The 17,675-nt window shown below is 51.2% G+C and overlaps 1 protein-coding gene across 1 annotated transcript; it reads right to left on the reverse strand.

The window, feature by feature from the left end:
* Nucleotides 1-705: 705 nt before the first annotated feature.
* On the reverse strand, nt 706-3,618 carry LOC147990591 (uncharacterized). Its single transcript, XM_087538306.1, has 3 exons — nt 2,638-3,618; nt 1,632-2,479; nt 706-712 (listed from the first exon to the last, which is right to left on the reverse strand). Exons 1-3 carry the CDS (start codon nt 3,616-3,618, stop codon nt 706-708), a joined length of 1,836 nt encoding a protein of 611 aa, XP_087394432.1.
* Between the last annotated feature and the right edge of the window lie 14,057 nt (nt 3,619-17,675).

Below are 17,675 nucleotides of genomic sequence, written 5' to 3' on the forward strand. Positions count from 1 at the left end.
AATTTAAAATGAATCAACCGCGTGTGTAGCCATGATGGTCACTTTTCGCCAGAGTCCGGGAAGAGAACACGGTCTCGTGTTATGCTTGAACGTAAGTAGTTTCAGGATCACTTCTTGATCATTATAGCTTCTCGACCGAGCTTTGCTTCTCTTCTCGCTCTCATTTGCATATGTTAGCCACCATGTATGCTAGTGCTTGCTGCAGCTCCAGCTCACTACCTTTTCCTACCCATAAGCTCAAATAGTCTTGATCGCGAGGGTGTGAGATTGCTGAGTTCCCGTGACTCACAGATACTTCCAAACAGTTGCAGGTGCTGATGATACCAGTGTAGATGACGCTACCGAACTCAAGTGGGGGTTCGACGAGGATTCAGAACGTTACTATGTTTCCTTTCCGGACGATCAGTAGTGGAGCCCAGTTGGGGTGATCAGGGATCTAGCATTTGGGGTTGTCTTTATTTTGGTTCCATAGTCGGACCTTGATTGTATTCTAGATGATGTAATGCTATATTTATGTATTGTGTGAAGTGGCGATTGTAAGCCAACTCTTTATCCCTTTCATATTCAGTATATGGGATGTGTAAAGATTACCCCTCTTGCGACATGCCTACTATGCGGTTATGCCTCTAAGTCATGCTCTGACACGTGGGAGATATAGCCGCATCGTGGGTGTTACAGGCTCCCAGCAGTCGGCCCATGCCGCCCTCAAAGTCTGCACCCCCATTAAGAAGACAAGACAGGGTGAGGCAACAGTGTAGCCCATCACCCCCGTATCCAGGGCCGGGCGTTGCCACAGTGCTCCGTACAGGCGGAGATCTCCGCCCGACGCGACACTGTTGCCACTCCACCCTGATATCACTCCTGTCAGGCAAAACCCTGCTCCCACGACCACCTGTCGGTACGGCCCGAAGACGGCGGGCCCTACCGGTCAGCGAGAGCCCGGAAGACAGCGGGAGCCTCACCAGTCGGACCATGGGGAGGCCAGCTTCTAGCAGGCGGCCCGTTCCTTCCTCGGGGCCCGTGCACCATTAACCAGATAAGACTCGGAGTGGCTACAGTAATCTCCCGCCAGGTGGCGGGACTGTAGTCATGCTCCCCTGACCAAGCGATCGTCATTAGCATCACGACAACAGTAATCCGCAGCAGGCAAGACCCGTGAGCGGCGGGGGTGGCCTGTCGGCTCGGTACCAGACCAGCCGGCATGGCCCAGCAGGCGGTGGGCCCCGGCAGTCTGCGAAGAAGCCGGTGACCAGAGAGACTGACAGCTGGGTCCCACACCCGACCAAGTTACCATTGTACCCCTAGGGGGTAGGCCTATATAACTCCCCAGGGCACCCTTGCAAAGGGTTGGAACCTGTTAGAATTAGACTCACACGTAGGGGAAGAGGAGAGCAAGCCTCGCCTTCTTCTACCTCTAGCATACAGCTCGAGGAGCACCATTGTACTCACTATTGCTTTAGTGATCATGCGGAGACCCCGTGGAGCAGGACTAGGGGTGTTATCACCTAGGAGAGCCCTGAACCTGGGTAAAGTACGCCGGCGTACGTGCCTACGCCTCATCCCGCTTCCAGGCACCGACGATGTTCTACTCGCTCCCACCATGATAAGCCATCCATTGGCATATGTCGTACCCAACCCTGACAGCCAGGCTGGCTGGAGTAGTCCCTGGGCCGGGTTGAGGCGCGGCCGGGTCGGTTGGAGCAGTCCTCGGGCCGGGTTGAGGCGTGGCCGGGTCGGTTGGAGCAGTCCCCGGGCCGGGCTGAGGCGCGGCCGAGTCGTCCAGGAGATGGATGGACTCGGAGTCCAGAGACGGCTTGACGGATGGCTTGTGCAGGTGCTCAAGGGAGACGACGGATGGAATGGACTGCCGGGACGAGGCGGTTTTGGCGAGTGTGTCGACCGCTCCATTCTCTTCGCGTGGTACGTGGAGGAACTCGCAGCCCGCGAAGAATCCGGACAGCTTCTGGACGAGGAAACGGTAGCTCGCCATGTTGGAGTCGTGGGTGTCCCATTCGCTGGAGCTCTGCTGCACCACCAGGTCCGAGTCACCGTAACACAGAATACGCCGGATGCCGAGTTCCTTGGCAAGCCGGAGGCCGTGCATAAGGGCTTCGTACTCGACGACGTTGTCGGAGGTGGAGAAGTGGATCTGGAGCGCGTACTTGAGTCGGTCTCCCTTGGGAGAGGATAGCACGATGCCGCCCCGCAGGCCGAGTCGCATCTTCAAGCCGTCGAAGTTCATGCGCCAGTGCGTCGAGTCTGGCGGAGGCAGGTACTGGGTCTCGGTCCAGTCGACCAGGAAGTCGGCCAAAGCCTGGGACTTGATCGTGGTGCGGGGCTCATAGAGGATGGTGTGGCCGGCTAGCTCAAGCGCCCACTTGGCGACCCGGCCAGAGGCATCCCGGCACCCGATGATCTCGCCGAGAGGGGCCATGCTATCCACGGTGATGACGTGCTCTTGGAAATACTGCTTCAGCTTCTTGGTGGTGAAGTACACACCGTAACACATTTTTCTGGTAGTGTGGGTAGTTCTGCTTCGAGGTGGAGAGCACCTCGCTCAGGTAGTAGACGGGATGCTGGACGGCTTGGACCTTCTCCTTCTCTGGTCGCTCGACCACGATCACCGTGCTGACCAACCGCAAGGTTTGCAGTGACATAGAGCAGCAATGGCTCCTTCTCGGCCGGTGCGGCCAGGAATGGTGTGCTGGAGAGCATGCATTTGAGATCCCGGAAGGCTTCGTCTGCCTGGTCATTCCACTCGAACAACATCGTCTTCTTCATCAGCTGATACAGGGGCAAGCCCCTCCTGCCCAGCCGGCTGAGAAAACAGTTGACCGAGACCAAGAAGCCAGTGAACTTCTGGACATCGCGCAGCCGAGCCGGCTTGCGTATGCGCTCGATGGCCTTGATGTTCTCTGGGTTCACCTTAATGCCGCACACTGAGACGAGGAAACCGAGTAGCTTTTCGACCGGGACACCGAAAATGCATTTTTCCAGGTTGAGCTCGACCTTGTACTCGCGCAGGTTGGCGAAGGTTTCCTTCAGATCATCGAGGAGTGTGAGGTGCTGCTTGGTCTTCACCACGATGTCGTCCATGTAGACGTGGATGTTGCGGCCAAGTTGCCACAACAAGCATTTATGCATGCAGCGCTGGAAGGTTGCGCCGACGTTCTTCAAGCCGAACGACACGATGATGTAGCAATACACCCCGAAGGGCGTAATGAAGGATGTCTTTAGGGCGTTGGTTGGGTCCAGCTTGATCTGATGATAGCTAGAGTAAGCATCCAGGAAGGACAGGAGCTCGCACCCGGCGGTGGAGTCGATGACTTGGTCTATCCGCGGGAGGGCGAACGGGTCTTTGGCATAGGCCTTGTTCAGGCTGGTGTACTTGATACACATGCCCCAAGTCTTGTTCGTCTTCAGGACGAGGACTGGGTTGGCCAGCCACTCGGGGTGAAATACTTCCATGATAAAGCTGGCTGCCAAGAGCTTGGCGACCGCTTCACCGATGGTCCTTCTCTTCTCTTTGGAAAAGCGTCGTAGGGGTTGACGGACAGGCTTGGTGTCCTTGCGGACGTGGAGTTTCTGCTCGGCGTACTTCCTCGGGATGCCCGGCATGTCCTTGGGGTCCATGCAAAAATATCCCAATTCTCACGGAGGAAGTCGACGAGCTCGCCTTCCTATTTGCTGTCGAGGTGGGCGCCCACGACAACGTACTTGCTGCAGCTGGGGTGTTCCGTGTTCAGCTTCACCTTCTTGGTCTCCTTGGAGGGCTTGAACGCGGCCTCGTCGGCCGGCTCCTCGGTCGGCATCTGAGTGGCTGATGCCTCCTGGGCCAAGGTGACGATCCGGTCGAGTTGGCGTCGCTCCTTGGCAACGTCCAGCAACTCGGCTAGTTTGGCGCCGTCTCGGGCGCAGTCCAGGGGCTTGCGATAGTTGTCGGTGATGGTGATGAGGACCTTTGGACCCGACAGCTTCATCTTCAGGTAGGCATAGTGGGGGACCGCCATGAACTTGGTGAGCGCGGGCCTACCCAGCAGCATGTGGTACGCGCTGGACAGGTCCACCACCTCGAACCAGATTGGCTCGCGTCGGAAGTGGGTGCTGTCGCCGAACAGGACGTCGAGCCAGATCCGGTCGATCGGGGAGCAGGAGAGGCCGGGAACGATGCCGTGGAAGATCGTCCGGGTCAACTACAGGTCCTTGTCCTCGAGGCCGAGTTTGGTCATGGTGTCGCGGTAGAGAATGTTGATGCTGCTGCCGCCATCGACGAGAACCCGGGAGAACTTGCACGTGCGCCGGGGCACAACCATGGTGGGGTCAAGGACGAGAGCGTAACCACCCGGGTGTGGCATGACGGCTGGGTGGTCTTCCCGGGTCTAGGTGACTGGGCGCTCCGACCAATGCATGTACTCCGTTTTGGTTGGGACAACGGTGTTCACCTCCTACCAATGGAGGCGCTCGCTGCGTTTGTCATCGCCGAGGTTGGTGAAGACGACGTAAGTCGCGTTCTGGGCCTGGTAGGGGTCGTCGTGCATCGCGCCGCCGGCTGGTGGGGTGGCGAAGGAGGAGGCGGCTGCCTGCTCCTGGAGCCAGAGGCGGCGGGATGTCGCCCCTGGCGATGCACTTGGTGATGGCGCACTATCGGAGCGTGTGTGTAGATAGCCTCGTGCCGCTGTGGTGCTTGCAGGGAGCATCGAGCATCTCCTCGAAACTCATGGTGGGCTGCCATGCCGTTTTGCCGGTGTTCCAGTGTTTGGCGGCCGGGTCGGCCGCGGGCGCCTGCTCGGCGACTGCGACGAGCCGGTTGGTCCTCTTTGCGCTTGTTGTTCTGCTGGTTGTGCTGCTACCGACTTCCGTCACCGGCTGGCTTCAGAGACGGCACCGGCTTTGCCTTCCCGGCTTCGTCCAGTGCCACCTGGATCTTCATGGCGGAGTCGGCGTTGGCGTACTTGTCCGCCGTTACCATGGGCGCAGCCATGGTGGCCGGCTCGGAGCGCAAGGGCTTGTGCTTGAGGAGGGTGTCGTCTCGGCACCCGTTGACGAAGTACTGGATGGCTTGGACTTTGTGGACGCCCTCGCAGCAGTTCCGGAGCTCGGTCCAGCGTGCGAGGTACTCGCGACCGGTTTCCGCCGGCCCCTGCACGCACATGGCGAGCTAACTGAGTCGGCCGGGTTGCTTGTAGGTGCCAGTGAAGTTGCGCATGAAAGCCAGCTTGAAGTCGACCCACGTGTTGATGCTGCCAGCCGGCAGACTGTTTAACCAGGTGCGGGCCGACCCCTGGAGCATGAGAGGTGTGTAGCGCATGACGAGGCGGTGGTTGCCACCGGCGATGCCTATGGCGGTGGTGTAGTCGTTGAGCCAGTCCTCCGGCTTCATAGTGTCGTTGTACTTGGGGGTGTCGCGAGGGAGCGTCAACCCTTTGGTGAAGGGCTCGCCCCAGATGCGTGGCCCAAAGCACGCCAGTACGACAGGGCCGATCTCCTCCAGCTCCTGGGAGAGGGCGAGCCGGTCGAGGCAGTGAGGAGCGTCGGTGTTGTCGATGTCGCGTGGGTCCAGCCGGTCGGTGACCGCGCCGCGGGGGGCCGGGTCGCCTGCTGCCGGACGTCGGCCGGGTTGGAGCAGGGGGTCGAGGAAGTTCCGGGCCTCAGAGGCCGGCTTGTCCGCCAAGCCGCCAGCGGCCATTGGGGCGGGATTGCGCCGGGTCCGGGTGCGGCCGAAGTGCGCCTCGCCGGCTGGCAAAGACGCCGTGTGCTGGAAATCGCCGGGTCCATCGATGCGGGCGGAATCGGATCCAGCCGGCTTGGCGAGTTGGTTGAGGTGGTCCTGCTGCGCATTAGCCGCAGCGAGGAGGTCGTTCACCCTCTTGAGGCGATCCTGCAGCTCCTCGCCCGCGAGCTGATCTATTCCGGCCGCGGCTGCCTGGGCGGCGCACATGTTCTTTGCGGGAGTCTTGTAGAAGGGAGGGAGGGCGCCGAAAGTGCGCCCGATCGCGCCACCCCGGGCTCGCATGTCGGTGACCCGGCTTGGCTTGCGGGGCAGTAGGCGTGAAGCCGTAGGCAGCGTTGCGCTCCAGCTGTGCGGAGTCAAGGCGACGCTGCGTGATGGCTGGTGTCTCGGCGAGGTCCAGCAGGCGCTGGCAATCGTCGTTGAGGCGAGTCCGGACCTCGGCGATGTTGAAGGCGTCGATGTCGGTGCCGATGGGAACGCGAAGGCTCTAAATCGTGGCGCGCAGCGGGTTGAGCGAGCTGGCCCTATCCGCTGTGGCCTTAGCTTCGGCGGCCTACCTTGTGGCCCTCGACAATGAGGAGGCGTCGATGTCGGTGACGAAAACCTCCACGTAGAGGTCCATCGCGCCGGTGGGAGCGCCATCGTTGATGGGGAGCGGGGAGTCAGAAAAACTAAGTACCTCACGGGGGTACTCGTCGTCCATAGGCGCGTCGGAGATACGCAATGTGGAGGAGGAGGCGGCGAGCGCGTCGATGACGTCGTCTGCCAGCGTGACGGGCTCGTCGGAGTCGGAGAAGATCCCTGTCTGAAGCATGCTTCCGGCCAGGACCTCGAGCTTCCCCACGGTGGGCGCCAACTATCGTGGTGGTCACACGGTAGATGCCAAGGGATGGCTAATGATAGGAGGAGGCTCGAGGGCACTGGTGGGCTCCAGAGGCGAGGTTGGCATGAGCGAGCGCGGGACGCAAGACATACCCAGGTTCGGGGCTCTCCGGAGAGATAACACCCCTAGTCCTGCCGAGTGTGGTTTATATGTAACAGTACAGAGCTGCTCCTAGAGCTGTATGGAGGAAGAAGGAGGTTTTGCCAAGGCTTAGGCTACTCCCTCTCCTCGGGTGTTGCTTGCTAGGTGTGTGTGTGTGTGTGTGTGAAAGCCTATGCGAGTGAAGCGGCTGTCCGTATGCATGGGGGCTCCTGGGGGTTTTATAGGTCAACCCCCAGGGGTACAAGGGTAATATTACAAGGCCATAGGGCCGGGTTGTCAGCGACTGGGAACCCGGTGCTGGGACCCGCCGGGTTCCCCGGGCGCGGGCCCCATGCGCCTAGGGGGCACTGTGCACCATCTTGTCGATCGTCAGGGCGTGGCCGAGTTGAGTCGGCTACAGTGGCGCTCCGTCAGGTCGCCGCTTGTTGGTGTCATGGGTCACGTCGGGTGCATTGTTGCTACGCCAGCCTTGGTCAGCGGGTAGGTAAGAGACACTGTTGCTTCGTCCAGCTGACCAGAGGCATGGGCGGGGTACCGTGGCTTTGGTTATCAGTTGGTGGAGACTAGTCCCATAGTACGGCAGGGATGGGATGGCCGCTGACCCTTGGCCGGGTTTGGAGAACACGCCAAGGGCGGGGCTGGCTTGCTTGGGAAGTCTTGAGCTTGGTTGTTGGGGCCGAGTTGAGGAGCCTGGCCGGGTTGCAGAGCTCGGCCGATGTCGTGGAATTGTCACGACAGATGTCCTAGCGGAAGGACTTAGTCATAGGGCCATCGCAACTAGGAATCTTAAAGGGGTTAATCGGGACAAAGGACACGAGATATTTTATACTAGTTCGGCCCCTTACGATGAAGGTAAAAGCCTACGTCTAGTTGTGTTGGTATTGCTGGGGTTTCGATCACCAAGAGGCTTAACTCGCTCGCATGGTTATCGATCTCTTGTTTCTTGCCCTAAGCCGCCACCGGGTCGTCCCCTTATATAAACGGGTAGACGCCTAGTGGCCTACAGAGTCTCGGCCGGCTCATAAATTGTGTCCAGCTCGGTGACTTCTTTTACATGCCTTTCTTTACAAGTCTTTCCTTACATACGACGATTTACAATATTGGGCTTTAAGCCGCCTCTAGTCCATTTAGGCCTTCTGTAAGATTTTATAAACTATCATCTTAATGTTTACTGGGCTTCCTTTGTAACCCGCCATTGGGGCTGACCCGGCCCCTCCTGGGCGGGTCATAACTGATAGCTATATCCCCAACATTAGGCCCCAGGTTAACTTTGAACTTCGTTCTTTGTCAATCCTCAACACTTAGACAAAATCCATCTTCTTATCCATGCAGAATCTTTTTGTAACCCGCCATGACATCAGCTCTTGAAAATACAAAAAACTTTTATGACGTCATCTCCCAACGGATCTTCATCTTTAATGCCTTCCGAGAATCGAGGCGTCTGTGTAGTTGGATAACCATTATTCGGCTCTTCCTCGATTTTTGCGCCCGTCTGTTCACCTTTTTCCTTATAAACAGGCACGCCTCGAACTTCCTCATTCTTCTCTCTTTCTCCGTCTTCTTCCTCTCGCAACCCTCCTGCTACTCGAGCTTCGCTGCCGTCGCGCTCACCTCCGTCTCCGTCGACCTTGGCCGCTGCATCAACCCGAATCGGTCCAGATAAACAGCGGCGACCTCCACAGAAGATCTGTGGCCTAAGTGCTCACCCTCCTGCTCCTCAGATCCACATTAGGGTTTCTGCGTGTTCTTCGCAGTTCATCATGGTTTCCTTGTAGTTCTTCTACTACAGCTTCTTCTTGATCCAAAGAGAACATGTGTTCATGCGGTAGTTGTTTTGTGCCCATTCTCGATACCAACAAATCCCTTTCTCTGGATTCAAAAGCCTCATTAGAGATCTGAACTCATCTGAACTAGATTTTTAGGTCTAGGATATTTTCCATTTTAAACAACCCTTTGATCCAGAATAATATCAAGAATTTAGGAAACTTGTTTGCTTCAACACTTAACCAATTTTGTCTCTGATTTCCTTCAGATGTGTGTAGTCATGGCGGCTTACGACGCCGGCTTACTTTTCCCTTGTATGACATTAGCCCTTATTTAAGCCGCCATTACCTATTTGCACCATCATCATTTAACTGTTAATTTCACCATTGAATTGAACCGGCATGTTGCCTTTCTTTCAGTGCGTTTTTGAACATCATGCCATCCAAAGTGCCGACCATCTGCAACTGGGTTCCCTCAACCGTAACCAAGGAACATTTGAAGGAATTCTTTTCCATAGGATTTTTGCCAGGAAAAGCTGTCATGTCTTACCGTGCCCCTGACTCAGACGAAGAATGACCCAATCCAAGAGATGGCGAAGTGATTGTTTTTACTAACCATATGAACCATGGCTTCTCACCGCCCGGCTCAAAGTTCCTCAGAGAGGTCCTCCACTTTTTCAAACCCCACCCTCAAGATATCGGGCCCAATTCCATTTCTAAGATCTGTAACTTCCAAGTGCTCTGTGAGCTGTATCTTCAAGAAGAGCCAACCGTGGAGCTGTTTAGAGAATATTTTTATCTGAACCGGTAGAATGAGTGCACCAACAGCCTTAGCTTGGAGCTTGGAGGCATCTCAATTCAGCGCCGGCAGGGCGCTGTCTTCCCCCTCATAGTCTTGCCGAGTCATCCAAAAGACTGGAAACAGACCTGGTTCTATTGTCAAGACATTTCACCAGCAAACGAGAAGCCACTTCCGGGTTATCACCCCGAACGTCTTGATTCCATGTTCACGCTCCCTGACAAGCTTACTGCTGTCGAACGCAAGAAGCTGATCCCATCAATAAATAGGATTAATGCCTTATTAGGAAATGGCTTAACCAGAGTTGATCTGACCCGCTGCTGGATCTCATGGTGGGTTATCCCTCTAAGCCGTCGGTCAAAATTGATGTACGAGTATGGTGGAGGCCCAGATGACTATCTTCGTCACAGCTCCGTTCAACTAACGGAAGAAGATATTGTTTCAATGTCAACCCTTCTGGTAAACGGAAAATATGAAGACTGCAGTATCGTCGGGTTAAACCCCTTTTGCAAGCTTAACCCGGTGCCAGAAGTAAGGACACTCTGATTTCTCTCCTTTGTATTTTTCCCAGCCGTATTTTTTAATAATTGTCTGACCTTTCATCTTGTTTTTACCTGTCTGCAGGCTAGATCTGATTTCTGGAAAGTTAAATATGACCACGAAGCTGCCAAGAATGCAAGAGCCACCGCCATAAACGCCAAAAAAATGACCCGGAGGTCCAAAAAGGAGAAGAAGAGCACCGCTGAAGATATGATGAAACTCGACGATACTTCTGAGTCGGAGGTAGCCCTTGACTCCCTTTGCCAATTTTTTAATAATCTTATTAACACTGATCATTACCAGGACGACACTGAGGCCAGTTAGGCCATGGAAGAAGAGGTAACTACTTCCTCCGACTCATCCCATTTGCCAAGACAGAAACTTCGAGTCGTAACCCGGAAAGTATGGTTTTCACACCCTTTAGCTTATCTGGACCCTCACTTTCTTTTGAAAAAAGCAACATGAGAGCTGCCGTCAAGCCCGGACAGAAGACGAACCGGCTGTGTTCTTCAACAAACTCCCCAAAAACGCCAGAATGAGGTTTATTTCTTTGTCTTCGAGTTTCTGTTAATGGATGTCCTTCCTTGTATTACTTACTTTGTCTTATATTTGCAGGAGGTATCTCGCTCTTCTGGTGACTCGTCTCAAACCCAGTTTCCAACCTTCAAGACTGCCCCTTGGTAAGGAAAAATCCTTTGTCTTCTGTGCTTTTCAAATTGTCTCTTTATACTGACAGTCCTATAATCTTTCACTTAGTGGCCAAGCTAAGTCTAAGAAGGCCAAGGTGACTAAACCGGCGGAAGACCCGCCAGTCCTTGCTCCTGAACCGGCAAGGCCACCTTCTCCTCCATCAATTGAAACTCCAGAAGACCCTCCTGTCAATGCAGAAGCAAATCCTCCTGAGCCGTCGTTTGATGACACCACCGTGAATCCTTCTGCAACTGGACCATCAAGCTCAGCCAACTCGCCATCACCGTCTGTGCAAGACGTCTTTATCACCGGGAGCCACTTTGTTGAGCCGGGGAATCCAACCGTTTTGACTCGCCACACGGCGAAACAAGAGGCATTAGAGAGACAGAAAGTGCACTTTGATGTTGCACATTATGATCATCTGAATGCCAACGATATTTTATCCGGCTATCTCAGCTATGTGCACTCCAGTCGCGACTCAAAGATCGAAATGGTCAAACAGTTGCAGCTGAAATATGAGGTATGTTCTTCCGGATTATCTATATTCCACCAGCCCCCAAGTCTTCAGATTCTGAGAGAACCGGAATGATCTGTAGACTTTATAATATAGGCCAAGACTTTTACCTTTGAAACTTTTCTTGACTTCAATAAAATAGAACAAAGCTTCACCTGTAGTCCCCAAGGGCCGATTCATTTGATCATAAATGAGCCGGTACTTTAAATTGTCTTGTACCGTATTCAAAGAACTTCGTTATCCGGCTTAACCTTGAGAAACTTGGTGAATAGCATACATTAGCCCCCAAGTGCCAAGTGATGTTACTTTGTAAAGTACTTGGGACTTAAAGTATGTCTTTAGAGTCATGAGAAATTCTTTTGGCATATATTAGCCCCAAGTGTAAAGTGGTTTTTGTAAAGTACTTGAGACTTGAATCTTGTCTTTTGAACCTTAAGCGAAATCTTAACTCATCTGGGTACGTTTTTTGCAGAATGCCTTATCTGAACTGAGCTCGCAATTGACTGATGCGAAGACCCAGCTAGCGGGTCAGGAGGCAGAAATCAAGTCTGCTAACTCCAAATTGCAAGTAAGTCTCTCTGAGACGGAAAAAATAAAAGACCAGCTTCACCGCCAAGAAGAAAACCTGGGCATAGGAAAAAACGCTTCTGACACAACGCGCCGAGAAGGCCGAAGCAGCCCTTGAAGAGGTTTCAATAGAGTTGAACGGTTTAAAGGGCCGGGTGTCTCAAATGGTGGCCGCCATCTTTGGTAAGCCGTCTGTCTTAGATCTTGTGTACTTCTTGTTGATCTCGAATATAAGCCGCCAACTGACTTTGTTTATAAAATATGTGCAGGCTCACGAAGCATGAATCTGAGCCAAGATCATGTGATTAAACTGAAGGCAGTGTATACCTTAGTGGAGCAACTGTATATTGGCACACAACGGGCACTTGCTACCATCTCTCCTGCCAATCAAGGACCCAACCGTCTCAGCGACGTCTTAAAGAAACTGTCAATCCTACCTGCCAGGTTTCAAGAAGTGAAGCACTCCTGTGCGAGAGCCGGAGCTTTGACTGCCCTGAGCCCCTCCAAGTCTTGGGTGCCAGATCTAGACGCGGCGGACGTGGCTAGAGGATATCCTATCGTGAAGGAAGACGGATCTCCCTTTGAGAAAGATGACTTCATGGCTTGCGTGCGCGGAGTCTGACCTCAGGCGACTATTCTTGGAGATGAAACCAACATCGACAAGTATCAGCCAGTTTTTGATGTTGAAAATAAGAAGATGGCAACTCCCTCGTACAAGGTGACTGATTTAATCCTACCTGTTCATGAAAATACATTTGCTCTAGAAGTTGACCCGGCCGGCCTGATTGACGAAGAAGCAGAATTCGTCGTCGTGAACGGTTTTGACTGGTCAAAACCCAGCTTCCAACCAGCAGAGGGCGGTGAACCGGCAAGGGAGGAGTAATAACCATCTTCATCGGCTTATAAAAAGCCTCGTAATAGATTAGCTATGAAAACACTGAATGCCTTGCCTATGCCATCATGCATAAAACAGTGTGTGTGATTCTGTATTTCCTGATGGCAATATATGCATCATATTTATGATTGTTTCTGCAATACTTCGGCTCTATTCCTGTAGACACAAAAGAAAAAACTGGCTTGGCGGCTTAGTACCGAACGGGTTAGAACACCCGGTTTATAGCCAATATGTCTACCATAGTAGAAAACAGAAACAGACATAAAAAGAGAACAAGGCTGAAAATAACCCCTTGATTAATACAGCAGGCAATTGCTTGTAAACAATAGTCATACTTGTACCTTTGATCTTTAGACCACCGGTTTAAATAACCCCGGTAATGAAGTTGATAACTCCATCTTTTTGAGAAGTCAATACTTCTGAATACTTAATGATCATCATACCTTGGTGGCTTTATTGTCAAATAGTCCAGCCGGCGAAAAAGACCATGCTAATTATTTGTGAAATTAAGACAACAAAGAACTAAAAGGCAAGTAACAGGTAATAAATACAGTTTAACCTTGTATTTGAAGGTTGGGGGTTTCTGATTCAAATAAGATCAGTAAACCGGACCAAAGGGGTTAAGCTAAGGTTCGAATACGACCATATAGCCCCAAGTGGCTTTGGTGTTGCGCCGATCAAGAGCGTACCGACAGCTATGTTCTCTTTGGTTTGAATACGACCTATGTTTGAACAGGAAGCCCCCAATTGACCTTGAGAGGTTTTTAACGACCCTGATTCGAATACGATCCAAGTTGGACCCAAAAGGGTTAAGCTATGATTCAGATACGATCAAGAAGCCCACTAGTGAGTTTGGCCTTGAGCCGATCAAGAGGGCTATGACAGCTATGTTCTCTTTGGTTCGAATATGACCTATGTTTGAACAGGAAGCCCCCAAGTGACCATCATAGTTGCAGCTAGATTCGAATACGATCATAAGCCGGACCGAAAAAGGCTAGACTTGATTCAAATATGATCAGCTCCTTAATAGTTATTTGGAAATAAGAAATAACAAAGATGCGTAATCTTTGAAAAGAAAGAGACCGATGGTCCTGCTTTATTACTTATCATGGTATATACGATGTTAAAGTATGTACATGATGAGAGCCGGTGGCTCAGGTGTAGTATGGCCGAAGTTGAGCAATGTTCCATGGCCGGTGGGTCTCCTCTTCCGACTTACGTGAGTCTTTGTGCTCTCGAACGTCAATGAGGTAATATGACCCGTTGTTTAAGTTCTTGCTGACCACAAAGGGTCCTTCCCAAGGTGGAGATAACTTGTGTGCATCTGACAGATCCTGGATGAGCCGGAGCACCAGGTCACCTTCCTGAAAAGTCCTGGACTTAACCCAGCGGCTGTGATAATGGCACAGGTCCTGTTGATAAATTGTTGATCCAGCCACTGCTAAGTCTCTTTCCTCATCTAACAAGTCAAGTGCATCCTATATGGCTTGTTCATTATTAGCTTCAACATAAGCTGTCACACGGGGCGAGTCATGACGGATGTCACCAGGCAACACTGCTTCTGCTCCATACACCATGAAGAAAGGTGTGTAACCTGTAGACCTGTTAGGTGTGGTGTTGATACTCCACAGCACCGAGGGTAATTCCTCTACCCAACAACCTGGCGTTTGTTGTAAAGGAACCATAAGCCGGGGTTTGAGACCTTTTAAAATTTCCTGATTTGCTCTCTCAGCTTGACCATTGGATTGAGGATGAGCTACAGAAGAAACATCAAGCCGAATATGCTCACGTTGACAAAACTCCTCCATAGCCCCTTGGGATAGATTAGTACCATTGTCAGTGATAATGCTGTGTGGAAAACCAAAATGGAAGATCACCTTTTTCATGAACTGAACCGCCGTGGCCGCATAACACTTACTCACCAGCTCTGCCTCAACCCACTTTGTGAATCTATCAACTGCCACTAAAAGATGTGTCTTTTTATCCTTAGACCTTTTGAAAGGTCCCACCATGTCAAGCCCCCAGACGGCCAAGTGATTGGAATCATCCGGAGCTCTTGAGCCGGCACATGTGCTCGTCATGCGAACTTTTGACATTGTAGGATCGAAAGTATGTCTAGAGGGGGGGTGATTAGACTACTTGACCAAATAAAAATCTAGCCTTTTCCCAATCTTAGTTCTTGGCAGATTTTAGCTATCTTAGTACAAGTCAAGCAATCTCCACACAATTCAAGCAAGCATGCAAAAGAGTATATGAGCAGCGGAAAGTAAAGCATGCAACTTGCAAGAATGTAAAGGGAATGGTTTGGAGGATTCAAACGCAATTGGAGACACGGATGTTTTTGTCGTGGTTCCGATAGGTGGTGCTATCGTACATCCACGTTGATGGAGACTTCAACCCACGGAGGGTAATGGTTGCACGAGTCCACGGAGGGCTCCACCCATGAAGGGTCCACGAAGAAGCAACCTTGTCTATTCCATCACGGTCGTCGCCCACGAAGGACTTGCCTGACTAGCAGTAGATCTTCACGAAGTAGGCGATCTCCTTGCCCTTACAAACTCCTTGATTCAACTCCACAATTTTGTCGGAGGCTCCCAAGTGACACCTAGCCAATCTAGGAGACACCACTCTCCAAGAAGTAACAAATGGTGTGTTTATGATGAACTCCTTGCTCTTGTGCTTCAAATGATAGTCTCCCCAACACTCAACTCTCTCTCAGAGGATTTGGATTTACTGGAAAGAAGATTTGAGTGGAAAGCAACTTGGGGAAGGCTAGAGATCAAGATTCATATGGTTGGAATGGAATATCTTGACCTCAGCACAAGTGTAGGTGGTTCTCTCTCAGAAAATGTGTATTGGAAGTGTAGGTATGTTCTCATGGCTCTCTCCACGAATGAAGAGTGGGTGGAGGGGTATATATAGCCTCCAGACAAAATCTAATCATTACACACAATTTGCCAAACTCGGTGGGACCGAATGGTTAAACTCGGTCGGACCAATTCAGCAAACCTAGTGACCGTTAGGATTTTCGGTGGGACTGAGATGCAACTCGGTAGGACCGATATGGTTAGGGTTAGGGCATAACGTAATCTCGGTGTGACCGATTACACAAACTCAGTGGGACGGATTTTGGTAATAAGCTAACCAGAGAGTTGGTCAGGTAAACTCGGTGGGACCGATTCGCTCATCTCGGTGAGACCGAAGTGTTACAAAAGGGAAACAGAGAGTTTACATTGCAATCTCGTTGGGACCGATCGCTCATCTCGGTAAGACCGAAACGTTACGAAGGGAAACAGAGAGATTACAATCCCATCTCGGTGAGACCGAGATCCCTGTCAGTGAGACCGATTTGCCTAGGGTTTGTGGCAGTGGCTATGATATTTGAAACTCGGTGGCGCCAGATAGAAAGAATCGGTGGGGCCGAGTTTGACTTTTGGTTTAGGTCATATGTGGATGTGGGAAGGTAGTTGAGGATTTTGGAGCATATCACTAAGCATTTTGAGCAACCAAGCCATTAAGCAACACCTCATCCCTCCTTGATAGTATTGGCTTTTCCTATAGACTCAATGTGATCTTGGATCACTAAAATATAAAATGCAGAGTCTTGAGCTTCAAGCTTGAGCCAAACTTTTTGTCCTTAGAATTTTGAGGGATCCACTTTCCTCATCCATGCCATGCCATTCATTGTGCTTTTCCTAAAATATTAATCTTGGAATAATGTTAGGTCAATCAGCTATATGTTGTTTGGAATTAACAAAACCACCCAGGGATAGTTGCACTTTCAATCTCCCCCTTTTTGGTAATTGATGACAACATATAGATCAAAGCTTCGACAAATGATAATAAGAGTGAAAGATATTGTCGCTTTGGGAAGTATGTGAAAAGCAGGAGCTCCCCATAAATTTGTGCATATCTTAAGATTTGCTTTGGACTGCAAATGGACAATGAGTTAGGATCATGGGTTACTCTTCCATGTCGCATACATCTTGGTGGAGCCTCAAAATAATAAAGATTGAATACATGCACTCATCACCAAGCAAAGTGAATGATCATATAAGGATAAGTAAGATAATATCATCTAACAAGCATAAGTGTAGCTTATGATCAACCACATGATCATCAATGTCTCACAGATAATAGCATAGTATCTCAAGAAATCAAATGATAAACAAAGTTCAACCATCAAAGCAAGAGAGAATAAAAAGCAACGCTCTCTCTCGAAGCCTATGATCTATACATGTTTCTCCCCCTTTGGCAACAAGTTACCAAAAAGTTCATAGAAAATGCATAGCGCTAAGACGTCTCTCAAGCTTGGTCTTCAGGTGGTGGCGTAGAGATGGATCCTTGGACAAAGACTTCAGTTGATGTGGTTGGAGCTGATGGAGTAGGTGCTGGAGCTGGTTGCGCTGAAGCTATAGCTGGTGCAGATGAAGTGGCTCTAGTGTCTGGAACAGGCACTGCAACAGACCTCTGAGCTCTAGGCACTCTGGCAAATGCATCAGTGGTTGTCTTGCCCGTCCTCTCATGCATATCATCTTGAAGTTGCTCCACAATAGACTGAATCTCAGTTACCTTCACATCCAAGTCATAGAATTTTTGCTCCATGATTCTTTCCAAGCTCTCCTGGTTTTGAGTCAGGGTGGCCAATCCCTTCTCAATCCTCAGAGTGGATGCAATCAGGTAGCCAAGCTGATCTTGCTTGCTCTTCAGGAGATACTGAGATGCTTCTTCAGTAGTTGGCATCTTTGCAGCCTTTTCAGCTTTTGCCTTCTCCTTCTTGGTTTGTGCGTGCACAGAAGATGGTTCATCCTCATTCATAACCACAATGTTGTCCTCGAAGTCTGGATAGATAGGCATGTGCTCCTTGTCTAGCAGATATGTACTAGTGCCCATCTTGGAGTTGATTAGCTCCTGGATCTGTGGGGGCATACCCACAACTCCTCTTCTGATCTGCAGCTGTCCTCTTGATAGTTTCAACTATTAGGCTCATGACTTTGAACTTCTGTGGGACATCAAAGATGTGAAGCAAGTTAATTGCATGGCCTCTGATCATCTTGTGATCACTTGACTTTGGCAAGAGAGTGTGCCTAAGGATCCAGTTGATGGTTGGCAAGCCTGACAGAAGGTAATGTACAGATCCAAACTTATGTGTCTCAAGAGCAGCATCTGTGATCTCCTTGTACATGTGTGC

This window comes from Triticum urartu, chromosome 1A, assembly GCF_056163025.1.
Source record: "Triticum urartu cultivar PI428250 chromosome 1A, HENAU_Tu73, whole genome shotgun sequence".
Taxonomy (NCBI): Eukaryota; Viridiplantae; Streptophyta; class Magnoliopsida; order Poales; family Poaceae; genus Triticum; species Triticum urartu.

Bases quoted from the DNA above. Each gene is read 5' to 3' on its own strand.
- LOC147990591 (XM_087538306.1), bottom strand. From the start codon at position 3,618: ATGCCGGGCATCCCGAGGAAGTACGCCGAGCAGAAACTCCACGTCCGC. The intron at 2,480-2,637 runs GTTGGTCAGCAC...TTCACCACCAAG, and splicing joins ATGTCACTGCAAACCTTGCG to AAGCTGAAGCAGTATTTCCA.